The sequence below is a fragment of the Podarcis liolepis genome (assembly GCF_965112155.1).
Source record: "Podarcis liolepis genome assembly, chromosome: 15".
NCBI lineage: Eukaryota > Metazoa > Chordata > Lepidosauria > Squamata > Lacertidae > Podarcis > Podarcis liolepis.
Window position 1 is genome coordinate 1,464,990 of NC_139566.1, and position 22,493 is coordinate 1,487,482.

The 22,493-nt window shown below is 42.1% G+C and overlaps 2 protein-coding genes across 2 annotated transcripts; both read left to right on the forward strand.

The window, feature by feature from the left end:
* Nucleotides 1-45: 45 nt before the first annotated feature.
* LOC310693878 (vomeronasal type-2 receptor 26-like) lies at nucleotides 46-8,380 on the forward strand (the record flags this gene model as incomplete). Its single annotated transcript, XM_083476275.1, has 7 exons — nucleotides 46-191; nucleotides 1,956-2,102; nucleotides 3,305-3,596; nucleotides 4,231-5,097; nucleotides 5,473-5,700; nucleotides 6,287-6,413; nucleotides 7,479-8,380. 7 exons carry the CDS (start codon nucleotides 46-48, stop codon nucleotides 8,378-8,380), a joined length of 2,709 nt encoding a protein of 902 aa, XP_083332401.1.
* A 1,596-nt stretch (nucleotides 8,381-9,976) lies between these two features.
* LOC310693879 (vomeronasal type-2 receptor 26-like) lies at nucleotides 9,977-18,981 on the forward strand (the record flags this gene model as incomplete). The annotated part of the gene is made up of 7 exons (XM_083476276.1): nucleotides 9,977-10,020; nucleotides 12,303-12,449; nucleotides 13,612-13,903; nucleotides 14,602-15,405; nucleotides 15,729-15,956; nucleotides 17,946-18,340; nucleotides 18,942-18,981. The coding sequence occupies 7 exons, from the start codon at nucleotides 9,977-9,979 to the stop codon at nucleotides 18,979-18,981; spliced, it is 1,950 nt and encodes a 649-aa protein (XP_083332402.1).
* Between the last annotated feature and the right edge of the window lie 3,512 nt (nucleotides 18,982-22,493).

The following is a 22,493-nucleotide window of genomic DNA, read 5'->3' on the forward strand; positions in this document are numbered from 1 at the left end:
CTGCCTTCAGTAAACAGATGTTAAACAAAATAAAGACATGTAATGATGGTGCCAGAAGAGCCTCTCTGGGAAGAGTATTTCACAGAAGGGGAGCCACCACAGCAAAGACCCATCCTTGTCTTCTTATCCTCTGAACCTCTTGGGGACAGGAGATGTAGAGAAGGGCCTCAGATCACAAGTGCCACCTTGAGGTATTGGGGTCCTAATGCATTTAAGGCTCTGTAGGTAAAATCCTGCAAGTTGAATTGGGCCTGGAAACTAATTGGCAGCCAGCGCAGTCAGGCCACGATTGGTGTAATATGCTCAAACCGTCTTGTTCTGGTGAGCAACCTGGTCACTGAATTTTGTATCAGCTGAAGTTTCTGAACTGCTTTTAGAGGCAACCCCACATATAGCTGAGCTACCAGCACATGATGACAGAGTGCATTCTGCACTATCAAGGACACCTGGGCCTCAGGTAATGGACAGTAATGGATCTGGGAGTACCCCTAAGTTACGTACCTGTTCCTCAACCCTGCTTTGGCAGTATTTCCCCCCCACAATCATGGACCAGCTGTGATATGTGGGCTAAATATTTTTTTTTAATTATTGAATGATTTTATGTTACAAAAGAAAACACATTAAAACCATACTACCACAAAATATAATTGAGAAATAAAAATGACATACATCAATATTTAGTTTGTTATTTGTTATACCGTCTTATTTCCTCCCAAACATTCCATACAAAAGACACATATGTACACCCACAGGAAAAATAAATGATAATAATGATAATATTAAAGTAAATATTTCCCCCCTTTTATCTTACAAAATCTTTTCTTCAATTATGACTTCCTGTCAAGTCTCTTCACATATATTTTGAAATATGGCACCCTTAATATCAATTTGTTGTTGGTAGCAATATGGGGGAAAATAATACTGGGAAGTCAAGTGATGAAGGAGATGAACCCATCTTCAAGGTGGGGGACAGGATGGGACGGGACTGAATCTCACGGACTCTCGGAATTGACTCTACGTTTAAACCCAGGCCTTCATTTTCTGCCAACTAAGAATGATCTCTGGGAAAACTTAACTCTTGCTCAGGACTAAGCAGTGCTGCCTACTTATTATCTCTCAAGGAAGACAATAATAGTCATACAATTCAGGGGGGAGAGGCTTTAGCAATTTGGTCAGGCATGATGCAACTGCAAATACGAAGAACACACTGAGGAATCATCTCCATCATTGTCAAAATTGCTGGCTTCCATCCTCTTACATAGTAGATATACACATTCTGTTTGGATTAAAACAACAACAGCATCTTTAAAAAGGCATAACAGCTTCCTATTATTCAGAGCTATATCTAGGCACAGCCAGGGTTCTGCCGGTCTTTTGTGTCATCATTCTTCTTTTACATGTTTGGATATGATTCCATGCAGTCATCAATTTCAAGGAACATTCTTTTTGTGAAATGTGAACTTCCTTGACTAGGCATGGTTTAGCACATGGTTTAGCACATAGTTTAGCATATTGTTTAACTGAAACACTGCCTCACCACAATGTACCTTATGTTCTCTTGGGTAATAGTCATGGGTATAATTATTTTCTTTGCAAACCAAGGAACGGTGAAATTCTATAACTAAACTGCTGCAGTTGGTTGTTTTTAAAAAGAAGTAATAATAACGTTATTATTTGTATCCCAGCAACCTCCAGTCATCCCTGGGAATAATGTGTGAAGAAAAAGAATATATGCTGGCTAACTGAAAGACCAAATCGCTAGTGCATAGACTACCTAACAGCCTCCTATTCAAAGGATACTTTAGCCAAACTGATAACACCCGCCTATAAGGCTGTAGTGGAAACATGGGAATCTACACTGGGAGGGGAAGATTTCTCAGCAGGATCCTGCTGGTGCTGTTTCTGCTGTTGCTTCTGCTTCACACTATATGTAAGGCACATTCTATTAACTGCAGCATTTATGATGATCCTCTTCCTATTGCTCACGAATTTTACCAGCCAGGAGACCTTGTAATTGGTGAGATGGTTTCACAAGTCATATACATGTCTAATATCCAGTCTTTCAGGGAACAGCCTTCACAGATACTGATTGATGAACCTGTGTAAGGCATTGTTTATTCCCCTTCTTACTGAGTCTAAAATAGTCAGACCGCAATGATTGAAAATGCATTATTAAGCAGTACCGTGATTTATATTTTGATGTAGTTCTTTATGGAAACCCAGTAACATTGTAATGGTGGGGTGAAGCATTCTTTAGTTTCATGGAAGAGGTATGAGGTACTTAAGCTCAGCATTGCAAGATGAGGGACAAGGGTGGATATGGGTAGACAGAGATGCAGAGACAGTAAACCCCCAATTTACACGAGGTTCACGTTCCGGGAATCACACTGAAAGCCAACATTGTGTATGGCCAAAACAAATTGGGTTCAAGGCAGATGGGATTCCCAAAGTCTTTTCCCCCAGACACCGAACCCCTTTGGTTTTTTGAATTCTTTTTCTTTTGTCAGGCATGTAAAGCTGAATAGAGATTGTGGGCTTACTGTATCTGTTTGTCTTATTACTGTAACTGTTTGTACTGCTACTAAGTTTTCCTTTGCAAGGCCCACTGAAATAAATAGTTCTGTGCTTCTTTTTGTTATTTAGTAAGCCTTCTACATAATTTCACATGGTGGATCATGCATTGTCACTGCCCCGCTATTTCTGTTCTGTCCACACTTCATTCCTTCTCAACCTTGAGGGATGTGAATGCATTTAGATGTGGACCTTCCAACTCTTTCTCTGTGGAACACAATTCCTGCTCATTTCTCTCTCTCCTCTCTTTTGCAGCGCATGACTTTCTCCCCTTGCTTTTCCCTCAGATTGCTCCACTTCTGCCCTCTGAGTGCTCCATTTTCTGTTCAGTTGCTAGGTTGAAGATAAGAGGCTGGAAAAGTATCCAGAGCAAAGAGCTTTGCTCTTCCCATTCCATTATTCAGTTATATGTACTTCTGGGAGGCATAACCACTTACAACATCTCATGGTGAAGTAAGCAGCCAGCAAGGGAAGGGATCAGAGGCTCTGTGGCCTCAGGTGATGGTCTCTATGGCTTTCTTGCACCTATGGACACTGTGTTGGCAAGGCCACACCTATGGACTTTCAACTACTAGTTTTTATTGGTACAAAGAGTAACTCTGTGAATTGCAGGGAACATTTCTTCTTCCACTTCTTCTTCTTCTTCTTCTTCTTCTTCTTCCTCCTCCTCCTCCTCTTCTTCCTCTTCTTCTTTTTCCTCATTTCAGTCCATTGTGTTGTAATTGTATTACAGCTCCGTGCCAAAGAACTACCAGCACATCCTGGCCTTAGCATTTGCCGTCAAAGAAATCAATGAGAATCCCAAAGTCTTGTCCAACATCTCTCTAGGGTTCCGCGTCCTCAACAGCTACTACACTGCAAGGATGACCTACAAGGCCACGCTCAACCTGCTTTCCACACAGCATAGATTTGTCCCCAACTTCAAGTGTCACAAGTGGAACAATCTGATAGCTCTCATTGGGGGATGTATCTCTGAAATCTCTGCCAACATGGCCACCATTTCAGCAACCCACAAGATTCCACAGGTAAATCGGGAGCATGGGTGTATGGGAAATAATATATTGATTTTGATAACATTGTGACAAGGTTCCTGCAAAGTTTTATTCAGGAGGACAGTTTGGATAGGAATTAACCAAGCAGTGCTGAGAACCAATTGTCCAGAAAACTCAAGTATCTGTAAATTGAAGTGGAATGGAATGATTGCGTCTAGGACGTAAAGGATTTGAGTTTATATGGTTTCTTCTTTCCCATTTTTTACTAGACCTAATAGACAACTGAAAACACATAATGTAAGCAATGGCTGACATAACTGTATAACTTTAGTCCAGAGAGGAAGAGACTAAGGAGGTTAATATAGTTCTCTAAAATACCTTAATGGCTGTTATAGAAGATAGGAAATACTTGTTCTCTGCTGCTCCATAGGGCAGGACTAGATATTCTTAAAACAATAGGAGAAACACTAAGAAATTATCAATAATGAGGCAGATTACTGGGTATTCTTCCACACTGTTTTCCTTTACTTGAAGTTTTCTTCTTTAAAACCTAAGCAGACATTTATTGGGAAAGCTATGCCTCTGAAGTACCTGTGAAATCTATAGTTTTGCATTCTCTCATAATCCATCAGAAACAAAACAAAACATCTCGTACACTCTATTTTAGCTGACATATGGATCCTTTTTGGCGATACAGGATGCAAACCTGCTATTCCCATTTTTATACCAGATGGTCCCAAATGAAGCCAAACAGCACATAGGAATTGTGCGATTACTTCAACATTTCAAATGGACATGGATTGTACTTTGTGCTGTGGATAATGACAAAGGGGACCAGTTTCTACAGACAATTTTACCACTACTCTTTGATCATGGCATCTGCTATGATTTCATAGTAAGATTAGAAAAATGGAACTATCTGGATGAGATGGTACGCTTGGCTTACCAGCGCTGGGAAAGTTATGCAATTGCATTTGAGACAAAAGCTAATGTATTTGTAGTTTATGGGGAACCTCCATCCTTCCAGGTTTTGAGAGTATTGTCATTTGTAGGACCAATAATGGGATGGCCACCTCTGGGTAAAGTGTGGGTTGCTACATCTCACTGGGATTTTGATTCACTGTCTATTCAGAAAGACTGGGAAATACAGATGTTCCACGGTACTCTATCCTTCACAGTCCACGCAAGTCAGCCATTAGGGTTCCAGAAGTTCATTCAGACGATAAGACCATTCTGGAACAAAGAGGATGTTTTCATCCAGGATGTCTGGGAACAAACTTTCACCTGCTCCCTGAAAGCATCTAATGGACACGAGGTGGAGGCTGAGGAGAAAGAACCCTGCACTTTGGAGGAGAAACTGGAGAACCTTCCTGGGATTTTGTATGAAAAACACATGACTGGCCACAGCTACAATGTCTACAAAGCTGTCTATGCTGTGGCACATGCTTTGAACTCCATATACAAATCCAACCCCAAACTTAGAAGATTGTCAAGAGGAGAGAGATTTGCCTTTCTGAATGTGCAACCATGGCAGGTAATGACAACTCTGAACTTCTCTGCTTTGCCTCCATCTACCACTGATCTCCTGGCTTTTCACCTCACCAGTCCCACTGAGGTCCAGCCATGTCTGGTGGCAAGAGCCACAGAAATTAACCTGCCTGACCTCGTGCACATTTACTCAAAATCACTGTCATGCTAGCTTGCCAAATACCCACCATAGAAACCCAACTACCAATCTGGTTTGCAAGACATATTCAAGCAATATATCCCTTCCAACAGCTGTTTTTTATGTAACCCATTTCATGTTAATAATAATAATAGACAAGTGGAAATATTGCATAACCATATGTACTGCTTTAAGCCCAGTTATTCATGTCCTTTATTCCATGTAAATATTTCAATATTCCAGGTCCATCCCTTTCTGAAGAGCCTTGTGTTCAACAGCAGCACTGGAGATATGGTGCACTTTGATGAACATGGAGAACTGGTTGAAGGTTTTGATGTTACCAATTGGATCACTTTCCCCAATGGCTCACTGACTAGACTGAAAGTTGGAAGACTGGAGCCTCAGGCTCCTCCAGGCAAAGAGTTAAGCATCAATGATGAACAAATTGTGTGGCATCCAAGTTTTAATCATGTAAAGTATAACTTCAAACTCTTGACTTTATAAAAGGGGAATGTTTCCTTCTGGGCAGCTCACCGTTCCGTTAGTTCTTGAGGTGCCTTATTGTAAATTTAATGCTTTATGATCCTTGACCTCATAAATTGATCTCAAACCTTAAATTAACGCAAGGAGTCCTTTTGGCCATCTGTGCCATTTAATTGATTTGTGAAAATGTGTTGTCATGTAAGCCAGTTACAAAGCATTGGAAAGTAACATATTTGATTTTGTCACAGAATATCATCACTTCATGTAGTGATTTATGAAGTCAAAAAGATGGTCCTTGCTTTTATCTTCAAGATAGCTTTATCTTATTTCTAGCACTTCATATTTTGGGAGCTCTGGAGATTGCATTGTCTTTCATATGATCCGATTTCAGGCTGAGTCTTAGACTGATCAAACCAAGAGATGAAGTTGGGAATCACTAACAAATGGGTGACATAGGAGCTGAGCCAACTGGTTCATCCTCAGTCTCTCTGTCCCTCGCATGAGTCTAATCACATGGAGGTGAAGGACTGAAAAGGGCTAATCTGTTGTTCCTCATCTATATGATTTTGCACAGGCGCTGCCCCTCTCTGTGTGCAATGACAACTGCAACCCTGGCTTCAGTAGGAAAAAGAAGGAAGGAGAGAAGTTTTGCTGCTATGATTGTGCTCCGTGTCCTGAAGGAATGATCTCTAGTCAGAAAGGTGGGAGGCAGGAATTCCCATGACCTAATTTATGGGATATATATGTGTGTGCGTGCGTGCTATTTATTACATTTGGAGAATGCTGGTGAATGCAGAGGAGTCTAATACTAAAGGAATTTTCAGAAACAATCATCTTGTGGTTGAGTTGTTTAAAATATTGTTCAAAGTTATTGGGGTTTTATAGGATTTTTAAAACAACAACAACAACCCCCCTACTTGCCATACGTTCAGGTTTTCCCAGACATTTTGTTGATTCAGCAACAATCTGCCTGGACGCCATTTGGCAGCCCGATTCGCAGATGTGTTAGGGAAAACCCGGACGTAAGGCAGTCTTACATTTGACTGATCACAATTTTGCAGCCTACACAACTCATGAGACATTATGAGAATAAAGTGGAGGGAACGAAGTATGCCACTTGTAGTTCCTTGGATAGAAATGTAGTAAATGTAAAGCTAGATGTAGATGGATGAAGGAATGAATGAAAGATTAGATGCCTATCTGAGATGGGAAAATGAGCAAAGTGCCCCTCGGTTGCCAACAATTTCCCAAGCAATAAGGAGGTCCTCTCCTGGTTCCAGCCAACTCTAAAGCCAGGGTGAGAATCCTTTTGCATCCTCAGGGCCTCATCCTGTTCTGTGCAACCTTCTAGGAGTAGTTGGTGGGTCCTGAGGCAAAAGTGGAGGGAGCAACTAAGGTGAGTTTGAACTTGTACTGTGGGCTACTTTCTATACAATCTTTCTATGAGATTCACTTCTCCTGGATTTTGTCAAAGAACTGCAAGAACAAAAAAATAGAAACCTCAAACCTTCTTGTGGCTAAAATAAAACAATTCCTTCCAGTAGCACCTTAAAGACCAACTAAGTTAGTTCTTGGTATGAGCTTTCGTGTGCATGCACACTTCTTCAGATACTTCAGATACTTCAGATACTTCTTCAGATACTTCTTGTGGCTGATTGCTTTTGATTGGTTCTACCTAGTGTAAAGGAATGCTTAAATAGCTGTTTGTGTTTAGATAGATGCTGGTCAACATTCTGAAATACTTAAGCACCTCTTCCTTTTTTCAGATATAGACGCTTGCGTCAATTGTCCAGAGGACCAATACCCCAACAAGGACCAAACTCAATGTGTTCCCAGGATTGTGAGCTTCCTCTCTTACAAAGAAAATCTGGGGATCATCTTAGTGGTGTTGGCTCTTTCTCTCTCTGTCATCACCACTTTAGTACTTGGCATTTTCCTGAAGCACAAGGATACTCCCATAGTCAAAGCCAACAACCGGACACTCACCTACATCCTTCTCATCTCCCTCCTCCTTTGCTTCCTGTGCTCCTTGCTTTTCATTGGACGGCCTGGAAGGGTGATCTGTCTTCTCCGACAAATGGCTTTTGGCCTGGTCTTCTCTTTGGCCATTTCCACTGTATTGGCAAAGACGGTCACTGTGGTTGTGGCATTTATGGCCACCAAACCAGGATCCAGCATAAGGAAATGGGTGGGGAAAGGCCTGACCAATTCGATTGTCTTCTTCTGCTGCTTCATCCAAGCTGCCATTTGTGCTCTGTGGTTAAGTACTTCTCCACCGTTTCCAGATAAGGACACGCATTCAGTGATTGGGGAAATCATACTTGAATGTAACGAGGGTTCAGCTTCCATGTTTTACTCTGTCTTGGGCTACATGGGCTCCCTGGCCACCGCCAGCTTCATAGTAGCTTTCTTTTCCAGGAAACTCCCTGACAGTTTCAATGAGGCCAAATTTATCACTTTCAGCATGTTGGTGTTTTGCAGTGTTTGGTTGTCCTTTGTGCCAACCTACTTGAGCACCAAAGGGAAATACATGGTGGCTGTGGAGATCTTCTCCATCTTGGCCTCCAGTGCTGGATTACTGGGTTGCATCTTTTCCCCCAAATGCTACATTATTGTGCTAAGGCCTGAGCTGAACAGCAGGGAACAAATGATAAGGAAGAAAAACTAAATTAAAATACAGATTAATCTCTTTATTTAACTCTTACACATATTTCATCAGATATGACGACAATAGAAATGTCATTGGAATTCCCATATGAGTGTTTGATGCATTCCCTCCCCAAATTCAGTTGACCCCATTTCATGTTGGCCTTGTACTCACATAAAGAATGAGGCATGACTTCGTTTTTGAGGATTTATTTCAACAGCCAATTTTATTGTATAAAACTAAAGCATTCGTTATGTGAACTAATTCCCAACAGTGCCTGATCCTATTAGAGCATCATAGGTAAATGTAAAGGGACCCCTGACGATTAGGTCCAGTTGTGGACGACTTTGGGGTTGCAGAGCTCATCTCGCTTTACTGGCGTACAGCTTCTGGGTCATGTGGCCAGCATGACTAAGCCGCTCTTGGAAAACAAGAGCAGCGCACGGAAACGCTGTTTACCTTCCTGCCGGAATGGTACCTTGTTGTTTACTTGCACTTTGATGTACTTTTGAACTGCTACGTTGGCAGGAGCTGGGACTGAACAATGGGAGCTCGCCCCATCGCGGAAATTCAAACCACCGAGCTTCTGATCAGCAAGATGTAGGCTCTCTGGTTTGGACCACAGCACCACCCTATGCCTCAAATTTTGAGCACGCTGAGGGGCAAAAACAAAATTAACTAGATTGACTGTGCCACTCGAATTATGATCATCTCTTCCCAGCTCAGAGGTTTTGAGACACTGAGTGGTTGATTGGGTCAGATTATGGGAAATATTCAAAGAGGTGCTTTTGCTTTTTAAAAAATGAGGGTATGGATTCTCTCCTTCTTAAACGCCTTTCTCCCATCTTGAGTTTCTGTAGGTAAATGTATTTATGTCCTCATACTTGAAAATTAGGTCCTCTTCTTTTTCACTAAGCTGAATGCAAGTTGATGGAGATGTAAGATGATCCAGATTATCACAAGGTTTCATCTGAATAAACTACCGTAATCTCTTTCTAGGGATTTGTTTTTGACTGACAAAGCTGAGCAGACATGTCTGCCCACTAAAATGAAATATCACTCAACTCCAGGGCTGGATCACACTTAGAGGCTGAATTTGTCTCTCCAACTCTTACATCATAGAATGCATGCAAAATTTCTGCCTTCAGTAAACAGATGTTAAACAAAATAAAGACATGTAATGATGGTGCCAGAAGAGCCTCTCTGGGAAGAGTATTTCACAGAAGGGGAGCCACCACTGCAAAGACCCATCCTTGTCTTCTTATCCTCTGAACCTCTTGGGGACAGGAGATGCAGAGAAGGGCCTCAGATCACAAGTGCCACCTTGAGATATTGGGCTCCTAATGCATTTAAGGCTCTGTAGGTAAAATCCTGCACGTTGAATTGGGCCTGGAAACTAATTGGCAGCCAGCGCAGTCAGGCCACGATTGGTGTAATATGCTCAAACCGTCTTGTTCTGGTGAGCAACCTGGTCATTGAATTTTGTATCAGCTGATGTTTCTGAACTGCTTTTAGAGGCAGCCCCATGTATAACACATTGCAGTTATCCAACTTGGAGGTTACGAGAGTGCAGGTGACAGAAGTCAGAGAGGGGCATAACTGAGCTACCAGCACAAGATGACAGAGTGCATTCTGCACTATCAAGGACACCTGGGCCTCAGGTAATGGACAGTACTGGATCTGGGAGTACCCCTAAGTTACGTACCTGTTCCTTAACCCTGCTTTGTCAGAATCTCCCCCCCACACACACACACAATCATGGACCAGCTGTGATATGTGGGCTAAATATTTTTTTTTTTTAAAAAAAATATTATTGAATGATTTTATGTTACAAAAGAAAACACATTAAAACCATACTACCACAAAATATAATTGAGAAATAAAAATTACTGTCAGGGGTTCAGGAGCAGAGGCGAGGGCAAGGGAGGAAACAGAGAGCGAGGGGGAGGAGGCAGAAGAAAAGATGAGTGATGACGACGACCCGAGATCTCCGAGTCTTTCCAGTGAATCAGAAGATTCACAGAAAGGAGCACCAGTGGCCAGGGCAAGGGGGGAGACTAGGGGGACACCCCAGGAAGATAGAGCCAGAGGGGACTCAGAGGGGAGCAGTTGGAAATCGGGACCAGCGTCACTGCCAGAGAGCAGGGAAGAGGAAGGGCGCCAGGGATCAAGCGCTGGCAGCTCACAACAGGAGGGAGGGCACGAGTCAGGAGTGGCCACACCTCCATCGGGGAGCGAAGAAACGGTCAGACGGAAAGTGGAAGGTTGGGCGCGTGCGCCAAGTTCAAATGCACAGGAAGGTGGCGCAGTAGGCAGCCCGGAAAGGGAACCAGGTCCTAAAGCCCGCCGCAAGGAGACAAGAGGGTCCGGGGGGTCAGCGTCAGAAGAATCCCGGAAGGAAGAGACCCCGGGGGGCAGAGGGACCCAGAGAAGAACAGTCAGGCGGAAAAGGTGGAGCAGGGCTAGGATATTAAGTTGGTGTACAAGGGGCGGAGATTCAGACGGAGCTTCGCCGATCTAAGCATAAGACGTAGAGTTGCACGCAGCAGCTTGAGAATGGAAACTGTAACTCAATAAAGACTTTTATTTAATGATCGCTGGCTAGCGTGATCCTCTGTGAGCTAGGATCTGGAAGCAACTCTGACAATTACATACATCAATATTTAGTTTGTTATTTTCCGTCTTATTTCCTCCCAAACATTCCATACAAAAGACACATATGTACACCCACAGGGAAAATAAATGATAATAATGATAATAATAATAAAGTAAATATTTCCCCCCTTTTATCTTACAAAATCTTTTCTTCAATTATGACTTCCTGTCAAGTCTCTTCACATATATTTTGAAATATGGCACCCCTAATATCAGTTTGTTGTTGGTAGCAATAGGGGGGGAAATAATACTGGGAAGTCAAGTGATGAAGGAGATGAACCCATCTTCAAGGTGGGGGACAGGATGGGACGGGACTGAATCTCATGGACTCTCGGAATTGACTCTACGTTCAAACCCAGACCTTCATTTTCTGCCAACTAAGAATGATCTCTGGGAAAACTTAACTCTTGCTCAGGACTAAGCAACGCTGCCTACTTATTATCTCTCAAGAAAGATAATAATAGTCGTACAATTCAGGGGGGAGAGGCTTTAGCAATTTGGTCAGGCATGATGCAATTGCAAATACGAAGAACACACTGAGGAATCATCTCCATAATTGTCAAAATTGCTGGCTTCCATCCTCTTACATAGTAGATATACACATTCTGTTTGGATTAAAACAACAACAGCATCTTTAAAAGGCATAACAGCTTCCTATTGTTCATACCTATATCTAGGCACAGCCAGGTTTCTGCCAGTGTTTTGTATCATCATTCTTCTTTTCCATGTTTGGATATGATTCCATCCACTCATCAATTTCAAGGAACATTCTTTTTGTGAAATGTGAACTTCCTTGACTAGGCATGGTTTAGCACATGGTTTAGCACATAGCTGCTTCACCATAATGTACTTTCTGTTCTTTGGAGTAACTGTCGTGGGTATAGTTATTTTCTTTGCAAACCAAGGACCAGTGAAATTCTATAACTAAACTGCTACAGATGGTGATTTTTTAAAAGAAGTAATAATAACCTTATTATTTGTATCCCCACAACCTGCAGTCATCCCTGCGAATAATGTGTGAAGAAAAAGGAAATTTGCTGGCTGGGGCTACTGACAGATGAAGAACCATTTTTAACTCAAAGACCAAAGCGCTGGTGCATAGACTACCTAACAACCCCCTATTCAAAGGGTACTTTAGCCAAACTGATAAAATCCGCATATAAGGCTGTAGTGGAAACATGGGAATCTACATTGGGAGGGGAAGATTTCTCAGCAGGATCCTGCTGGTGCTGTTTCTGCTGTTACTTCTGCTTCACACTATATGTAAGGCACATTCTATTAACTGCAGCATTTATGATGACCCTCTTCCTATTGCTCACGAATTTTACCAGCCAGGAGACCTTGTAATTGGAGAGATGGTTTCCCAAGTCATATACTTCTCTAATATCCAGTCTTTCAGGGAACAGCCTTCACAGATACTGATTGATGAACCGATGTAAGGCATTGTTTATTCCCCTTCTATCCGTGTATAATATAATCAGACTGAAATGATTGAAAATGCATCATTGAGCAGTACCGTGATTCATATTTTGATGTTCTTCATCATGGAAACCCAATAAAATTTTAAGGGGGGGGGGGGGTTAAGCATTCATCAGCATTATGAAAGAGGTATGAGATACTCAACCTCAGCATGAGAAGATGAGTGGCAAGGGTGGATATGGGTAGACAGAGAGACAGAGACAGGAAGCCCCCAATTTACAAGAGGGTCACCTTCCAGGAATCACGCCAAAAGCCAGTTTTGTGTATAGTCAAAATCAATCGGGTTCAATGGCAGATGGAATTCCCAAAGTCTTTTTTTCCCAGACACCCACCCCCTTTGGAATCAATTTTTATTGTTTTGCCAGGCATGTAAAACTGAGTACGGATTGTGGGTTTACTGTATTCGTTTGTCTTATTAATTGTTTGTACTGCTACTAAGTATTTCTTTGCAAGCCCCACTGAAATAAACAGTTCTGTGCTCCTTTTCATGATTTAGTAAGCCTTCTACAGCATTTTCGTATGGTGGATCATGCCTTGTCACTGCCTCCCTATTTCTGTTCTGCACAAACTTTGTTCCTTCGCAACCTTGAGGGATGTGAGTTTATGTCCATGTCCACCTTCTGATTCCTCTCTATGAAATAAAATTCCTACTCTTTTCTGTCTCTCCTCACTCTTGCAGCACATCACTTTCTCCCCTTGCTTTTCCCTCAGATTGCTCCATTTCTGCTCTCTGAGTGCTCCATTTTCTGTTCTACTGCTCAGGTGAATTTCAGAGCCTAGAAAAGTATTCAGAGGTGAAATTTCATTATTCATATATATGTACTTCTGGGAGGCATAACCACCTACAACATTTCATGGTGAAGTAAGCAGTCAGCAAAGAAAGGGGTCAGAGGCTCTGTGGCCTCAGGTGATGTTCACCATGGCTTTCTTGCATCTATGGGCACTGTGTTGGCAAGGCCACACCTATGGACTTTCAACTGTTTGTTTTTATTGGTGCAAAGAGTAACTCCCTTAAATGCAGAGAACATTTCTTCTTCTTCTTCTTCTTCTTCTTCTTCTTCTTCTTCTTCTTCTTCTTTTTCCTCATTTCAGTCCATTGTGTTGTAATTTTATTACAGCTCCGTGCCAAAGAACTACCAGCACATCCTGGCCTTAGCATTTGCTGTCAAAGAAATCAATGAGAATCCCAAAGTCTTGTCCAACATCTCTCTAGGGTTCCGCGTCCTCAATAGCTACTACACTGCAAGGATGACCTACAAGGCCACGCTCAACCTGCTTTCCACACAGCATAGATTTATCCCCAACTTCAAGTGTCACAAGTGGAACAATCTGATAGCTCTCATTGGAGGATGCATCTCTGAAATCTCTGCCAATATGGCCACCATTTCAGCAACCCACAAGATTCCACAGGTAAATCGGGAGCATGAGTTTATGGGTCGTACTATCTTGATTTTGATAACGTTTTGACAAGGTTCCTGCAAATTTTTATTCAAGAGGGAAGTTTGGATTAGGATTTACCAAGTAGTGCTGAGAGCCAGTTGTACAGAAAACTGGAGTATCTGTAAATTGAAGTGGACAGGTATGAATGTGTCTAGGATGTAAAGGATTTGAGTTTTTATGGTTTTTTTCTTTTTCTTTTGTACTAGACCTAATACACAACTGAAAACACATAATGTAAGCAATGGCTGACATAACTGTATAACTTTAGTCCAGAGAGGAAGAGACTAAGGAGTTTAATATAGTACTCTAAAATACCTTAATGGCTGTTATAGAAGATAGGAAATACTTGTTCTCTGCTGCTCCATAGGGCAGGACTAGATATTCTTAAAACAATAGGAGAAACACTAAGAAATTATCAATAATGAGGCAGATTACTGGGTATTCTTCCACACTGTTTTCCTTTACTTGAAGTTTTCTTCTTTAAGAACCTATGCAGACATTTATTGGGAAAACTATGCCTCTGAAGTGCCTGTGAAACCTGTAGTTTTACATTCTCTCATAATCCACCAGAAACAAAACAAAACACCTCATGCATTCTATTTTAGCTCACATATGGATCCTTTTTGGCGATACAGGATGCAAACATGCTATTCCCATTTTTATACCAGATGGTCCCAAATGAAGCCAAACAGCACATAGGAATAGTGCGATTACTTCAGCATTTCAAATGGACATGGATTGTACTTTGTGCTGTGGATGATGACAAAGGGGACCAGTTTCTACAGACAATTTTACCACTACTCTTTGAGCATGGTATCTGCTATGACTTCATACTAAGGTTGGAAAAATGGAATTATCTAGATGAGATGATACGCTTGGCTTTACAGAATCAGGAAAATTATGCAACTGCATTTGAGACAAAAGCTAATGTATTTGTAGTTTATGGGGAACCTCCATCATTCCAGGTTTTGAGAGTATTGTTATTTATAGGACCAATAATGGGATGGCCACCTATACATAAAGTGTGGGTTGCTACATCTCACTGGGATTTTGATTCAGTGTCTATTCAGAAAGACTGGGAAATACAAATGTTCCATGGTACTCTATCCTTCACAGTCCACTCAAGTCAGCCATTAGGGTTCCAGAAGTTCATTCAGACGATAAGACCCTTCTGGAACAAAGAGGATGTTTTTATCCAGGACGTTTGGGAACAAACTTTGACCTGCTCCCTGAAAGGATCTAACGGACAGGAGGTGGAGACTGCGCAGAAAGAACCCTGCACTTTGGAGGAGAAACTGGAGAACCTTCCTGGGGTTTTGTATGAAAAACACATGACTGGTCACAGCTACAATGTCTACAAAGCTGTCTATGCTGTGGCACATGCTTTGAACTCCATATACAAATCCAGCTCCAAACATAGAAGATTGGCTAGAGGAGAGAGATTTGCCTTTCTGAATGTGCAACCATGGCAGGTAATGACAACTCTGAACTTCTTTGCTTTGCCTCCATCTACCACTGATCTCCTGGCTTTTCACCTCACCAGTCCCAATGAGCTCCAGCCGTGTCTGGTGGCAAGAGCCACAGGTATTAGCCTGCCTGACCTGGTGCACAGTTATTCGGAGTCAACATCATTGTCATGCTAGCTTGCCAAATACCCACAAAAGACTGTTCTTTATGTAACCCATTTCATGTTAATAATAATAATAGACAAGTGGAAATATTGCATCACCGTATGTACTGCTTTAAGCCCAGTTATTCATGTCATTAATTCCATGTCAATATTTCAATATTCCAGGTCCATCCCTTTCTGAAGAGCCTTGTATTCAACAGCAGCACTGGAGATATGGTGCACTTTGATGAACATGGAGAACTGGTTGAAGGTTTTGATGTTACCAATTGGATCACTTTCCCCAATGGCTCACTCACTAGATTGAAAGTTGGACAACTGGATCCTGAGGTTCCTGCAGGCAAAGAGTTAAACATCAATGATGAACAAATTGTGTGGTATCCAAGTTTTAATCAGGTAAATTATCACTGCAGACTCTTGACTTTATAAACGGGGAATGTTCCCTTCTGCGCAGCTCAGAGGTGCCCTATTGTAGATCTTTTGCTTTATTATCCTTGTCCTCATAAATCGATCTCAAACCTTAAATTAAAGCAAGGAGTCCTTTTGTCCATCTGTGCCATTTAATTGATTTGTGAAAATGTGTAGTCACATAAGCTAGTTACAAAGCATTGGAAAGTAACATATTTGATTTTGTAAAGTGTCACAGAATATCATGTAGTAATTTCTGGAAGGAAAAAAGATGGACCTCGCTTTTATCTCCAAGATATCTTTATCTTATTTCTACAACTTCATATTTTGGGGGGTCCGGAGATGGCATTGTCTTTTTGATGATCCGCTTTCAGGCTGAGTCTTAGACTGATCAGACCAAGAGATGAAGTTGGGAATCACTAACAAATGGGCGACAGAGGAGCTGAGCCAACTGGTTCATCCTCAGTCTCTCTGCCGTTCACAATAGTCTAATCACATGGAGGTGAAGGACTGAAAAGGGCTAATCTATTGTTGCTCATCTATATGATTTTGCACAGGCGCTGCCCCTTTCTGTGTGCAATGACAACTGCAACCCTGGCTTCAGTAGAAAGAAGAAGGAAGGAGAGAAGTTTTGCTGCTATGATTGTGCTCCTTGTCCAGAAGGAATGATCTCTAGTCAGAAAGGTGGGAGGCAGGAATTCCCATGACCTAATTTATGGGATTTAATATACATATAAATAGGCTATTTATTACCTTTGTTTGGAGAATGCTGGTGAATGCAGAGCAGTCTAATACTAAAGGAATTTTCAGGAACAATTATGTTGTTGTTGAGTTGTTATTGGGCTTTTTAGGATTTTTAAAGGGGTAAAAAACAACAACGCAACAACAACCCCCCCACTTGTCATATGTTCAGGTTTTTCCAGACATTTTGCCTATTCTTCAAAAATCTGGACACCATTTGGCAGTCCGATTCCCAGATCTGTCATGGAAAACCTGGACATATGGCATCCCTACATTAGACCGATCACAAATTTGCAGCCTACACAACTCATGGGACATTGTGAGGATAAAGTGAAGGGAACGAAGTATGCCACTAGCAGTTCCTTGAATATAAATGTTGTAAATGTAATAGCTAAATGTAGATGGATGGATGGATGGATGGATGAATGAATGATTAGACGCCTATCTGAGATGGAAAAATGAGCAAAGTGCCCCTCGGTTGCCAGCAATTTCCCAAGCAATGAGGAGGTCCTCTCTTGGTTCCAGCTGACTCTCAAGCCAAGGTGAGAAACCTTGTGCATCATCAGGGCCTCATCCTGTTCTGTGTAACCTTCTAGGAGTAGTTGGTGGGTCCTGAGGCAGAAGTGGAGGGAGCAACTAAGGTGAGTTTGAACTTGTACTGTGGGCTACTTTCTAAACACCTGTCTCTCAATCCTTCAACTAGACCCCAAGAGGTCTAATCAGCCAGGCAAATACTCTCATGGAGGCTGTAAAGCCCATGTGGTTAGGATTGTGACCTGGTGAGGGCTTGTGGCCTCAGGACTCTCCTGATGGTCAGATAGGGAGGTCTGGACACTCACCTTCAACCCACAGAACAGAGGTCCCCATACCTGTTATGCAAGCAGAACTCTAATTTCACCCTTTCACCAGACTTACAGATTAATGCAAACATTAGGGCTAGGTTTCTGCTCTGCAACTGGACCAACCCAATTGACATATAATTCATTCTTATCTATCCACTTTCCGAATCAGGGAAGCATTCAGCTACTATGTCCATGAGTTCAACACATGCCACCAGTTCTCACAGAACATAAAAGACCATCCAAAATCAATCTCTCTTTCAAATTATAAGATTCATTTCTCCTGGATTTTGTGAAAGAACACAAAAATAGATATCCCCAAATCTTCTTGTGGCTGATTGCTTTTGAATGGCGTTACCTAGTGTAAAGGTGTACTTAAATTGCTGTTTGTGTTTAGATAGATGTTGGTCAACCTTTTGAAACACCTCTTCCCTTTTCAGACATAGACGCTTGCATCAATTGTCCAGAGGACCAATATCCCAACATGGATCAAACTCAGTGTGTTCCCAGGATTGTGAGCTTCCTCTCTTACAAAGAAAATCTGGGGATCATCTTAGTGGTGTTTGCTATTTCTCTCTCTGTCATCACAACTTTAGTACTTGGCATTTTCCTGAAGCACAAGGATACTCCCATAGTCAAAGCCAACAACCGGACCCTCACCTACATCCTTCTCATCTCCCTCCTCTTTTGCTTCCTGTGCTCCTTGCTTTTCATTGGACGGCCTGGAAGGGTGATCTGTCTTCTCCGACAAATGGCTTTTGGCCTGGTCTTCTCTTTGGCCATTTCCACTGTGTTGGCAAAGACGGTCACTGTGGTTGTGGCATTTATGGCCACCAAACCAGGATCCAGCATAAGGAAATGGGTGGGGAAAGGCCTGACCAATTCGATTGTCTTCTTCTGCTGCTTCATCCAAGCTGCCATTTGTGCTCTTTGGTTAAGTACTTCTCCACCGTTTCCAGATAAGGACACGCATTCAGTGATTGGGGAAATCATACTTGAATGTAACGAGGGTTCAGCTTCCATGTTTTACTCTGTCTTGGGCTACATGGGCTCCCTGGCCACCGCCAGCTTCATAGTAGCTTTCTTTTCCAGGAAACTCCCTGACAGTTTCAATGAAGCCAAATTTATCACTTTCAGCATGTTGGTGTTTTGCAGTGTTTGGTTGTCCTTTGTGCCAACCTACTTGAGCACCAAAGGGAAATACATGGTGGCTGTGGAGATCTTCTCCATCTTGGCCTCCAGTGCTGGATTACTGGGTTGCATCTTTACCCCCAAATGCTACATTATTGTGCTAAGGCCTGAGCTGAACAGCAGGGAACAAATGATAAGGAAGAAAAACTAAATTAAAATACAGATTAATCTCTGTATTTGACTCTTACACATATTTCATCAGATATGACGACAATCGAAATGTCATTGGAATTCCCATATGAGTGCTTGATGCATTCGCTCCCCAAATTCAGTTGACCCCATCTCATGTTGGCCTTGTACTCACATAAAGAATGAGGCATGAGTTCGTTTTTGAGGATTTATTTCAACAGCCAATTTTATTGTATAAAACTAAAGCATCTTTTATGTTAACAAATTCCCAATCATTCCTGATCCTATATGAGCATAAAACCTATGCCTCAAATTTTGAGCAAGCTGAGGGGCAAAAACAAAATTAACTAGATTGACTGTGCCACACAAATTATGATCATCTCTTCCCAGAACAGAGGTTTTGAGACACTGAGTGGTTGAATGAGTCAGATTATGGGAAATATTCAAAGAGGTACTTTTGGTTTTGGGGTTTTTATTTAAAATTAGCTTATGGATTCTGTCCATTTTAAATGCCCTCCCCCCATCTTGAGTTACTGTAGGTAAATGTATTTATCTTCTTATACTGGGAAATTAGGCCCTCTTCTTGTTGACTAAGATGAATGCAAGTTGACAGAGATGTAAGAAGATCCAGATTATTATCAAGTGAATAAACCAATCTCTTTCTAGGGATTTGTTTTTGACTGACAAAGCTGAGGCGACATGTCTGCCCACTAAAATGAAATATCACTCAACTCCAGGGCTGGATCACACTTAGAGGCTGATTTTGTCTCTCTAACTTTTACATCATAGAATGCATGCCAAATTTCTGCCTACAGTAAATAGATCTTGATTCAGCTCTATGATTCTATGATTCTATGATCTTGAAATCAAAGGGCATGAATTTATCCACTGATTAATCCAATATATGTAAAGAAATGTTCCCTGTATCTTGCATTTTCCATTGATCTGGTTAGTGGAGAATGTATATGGGAGAAATAGGAAACAGGTGTAGAAGGTGGATGGATGTACTTAATTATAAAGGTGCAACAAGCCTTCAGTAAAAGTTCATGTAGCACAGTCTTTGGAATGGTCAAGTAGTACTCCAGCTTTGGGGTGTGGGTGACAAAAATGTTTTCAGGCTCTATTGTTTAATGTGAATGAAACAATATTAGTATCACCTCATACTGTACATTTGTAGACCAGTATATCTGAGGGATAGACCAGTTTCACTCTTGCTGTATGGTGAAGTAGTAGTTTTTGTGTCTTCCTCACAAATGAGTTGAGTAGTATAAGAGGTTTTATATTCTGCCATTCATCCAGATGTTTAATGTTGGTAAGAAACAGAGTATGATTTCTAGAAAACATCAGTGACAACATATGAATGGAATCAAATTGCCCCAATAAAGTTTGTTAAGGGAAGCCCTCTTCAGGGGAAGTTTTTAAGGTTTGATGTCATATTGTGTTTTAATTTGTTGAAAGCCGCCCACTTTCGAAACTGCTTTTGCAGGTCTTTGGACCATAATAAAGAATGTATGCATGCACTGAGCATCTTTGTTGGGAGTATCTAAGAAAGTGTTGTGTCTTGAAAAAGTAAACCAAAAGTCCCCTTTGAATTTACTGGTCATTTATTTGACTCTTTCCTTTTGTTTAACATGGTTGTGGTAACTGTATCTGCTACTAAGTTCAAAAATCACTCTGAAGTTCAGAACTCTTGGGCAACAAGGGCTTAGTGTTTTTATCATCTTCAGTGTGGCTTTCCTAGCCTGGAAGTTATCCTGCAGTTTCAATGAAGTCAGAAGAAGAAGAAGAAGAAGAAGAAGAAGAAGAAGAAGAAGAAGAAGAAGAAGTCGATACCAAGAAAGGTCCTAGAACAGATTATTAAGAAGTTGATCTGTGAGCACTTAGAATGGATCCTCTGATTACTAAGGCCCAGCATGAGTTTCTTAAAAACAAGTCTTGCCAGACGAATCTTATACAGTCACAAGCTTGTTGGATCTTGATTTCGGTAAGGCTTTGGGCAAAGTACCCCACAGTAGTCCTGTGAGGAAGCTGGTAAAATGTGGGCTGGAAGAGGTAACTGTTAGGTGGATTTGTAGCTGGCAAACCCATTAATGGTTCCTTGTCATCCTGGAAGAGGGACAAGTGGGGCACTGCAAGGTTCTGTCCTGGGCCTGTTGTTGTTCAACATTTTTGTAAATGACTTGGAGGAAAGAATTGAGAGGAAGCTCATGAAATAGGCAGATGACACCAAGCTGGGAGGGGTAGCTAATGCCGCAGAAGACAGAATCAGATTTCAAAATGACCTCAATAGATTGGAGAACTGGGCTCAAGCTAAGAAAATGAATTTCAATAGGGTTAAATGTAAGGTCCTGCAATATAGGCAGGAAGAACGAAGTGCATAAATATAAGACAGGAGACACCTGGCTTACTAGTAGCACATGTGAGAAGGATGTAGGGGTCTTAGTGGACCACCAATTTAACATGAGTCAACAGTGTGATGCAGCAGCAAAAAAAAAAACAAAAAAAAACAACAAAAAAAAAAAACAAAACCAACACAACAAAAAAAAAACTCATGAGGAATGGCTGAAGGAACTGGATATGCTTAGGCTTGATAAATATATCTTCAAATATATTCAAAAGCTGCCACATGGAAGATTCAACAAGCTTGTTTTCTGCTCCCCCAGACTGTAGGATCTGCGCTCTATAATTCTGATTCTAAGCAGAATGTTGAACACAACAGCTAACTGGATTTTCTGCAACCTTATAATAAAAATAATCTTGCAATGTTTCTGAAAGATGGCCCACAGCTCCCCTGCAACTCTGGGGTTCAAAGGTATAACATCTTATTCATTGATTTTATTTCAGCTCACTTATGGATCATTTCTGCCAGTCCAAGGCACCAAAGGGCTCTTCCCATTTTTGTACCAGATGGTCTCCAGTGAATCCCACCAGAACAAAGGAGTTGTGCAGTTACTTCAGTATTTCAAATGGACATGGATTGGGCTCTTGGCTGTAGATCAGTGTTTCCCAACCGGTGTTCCGCGGCACACTAGTGTGCCGCGAGATGTTGCCTGGTGTGCCGTGGGAGTCTAACGGTTCTCAGCACCCTTAACAAAATACAGTTCCCAGGATTCCTTGGGGGGGGTAAGTCGCCGCTCTTTAAAGTGGTAGGAGATACCGCTTGAAATGTGAAGGGCTGTTGTAAGAGAGGGAGAGCCGCAGCTGGCGCGGAAGGTGTTAAGGGGAGTCGGAGGCTCCTCCTCCTCACGGGAGTTCGAGTGTCGCTCTTTCTCCGGCTGTACCATTCATCCTGGAAGCGGGGGGGAGGAGGAGGGGAGGAACCATTAAGCCTTCGCTGATGGAGAGCCATCGCGAGCTTCCAGCGAGTGGCAGCAGCAGCAGCAAGCGCCCGCCTTGTCTCTAGAGGAGGAGGAGCTGCAGTTGCCGCCGCCTTTTGCATGTAAGAACGGGTGCATAAGTGTGCGGGAAGGAGGCGCGTGCAAAAGGTGGAGGGATGGGGCGCCTGGGTGAAGCGAAGGCCTGGTCGTGGAGGCGGCGGAGCGAAATCCTCCCTCGTAGCCGCTGGAAGGCCGCCCCTCCGACTCGCGTCTTGAGCAGCCTCCCTCCCTCCCTTGAGATTGAAAGC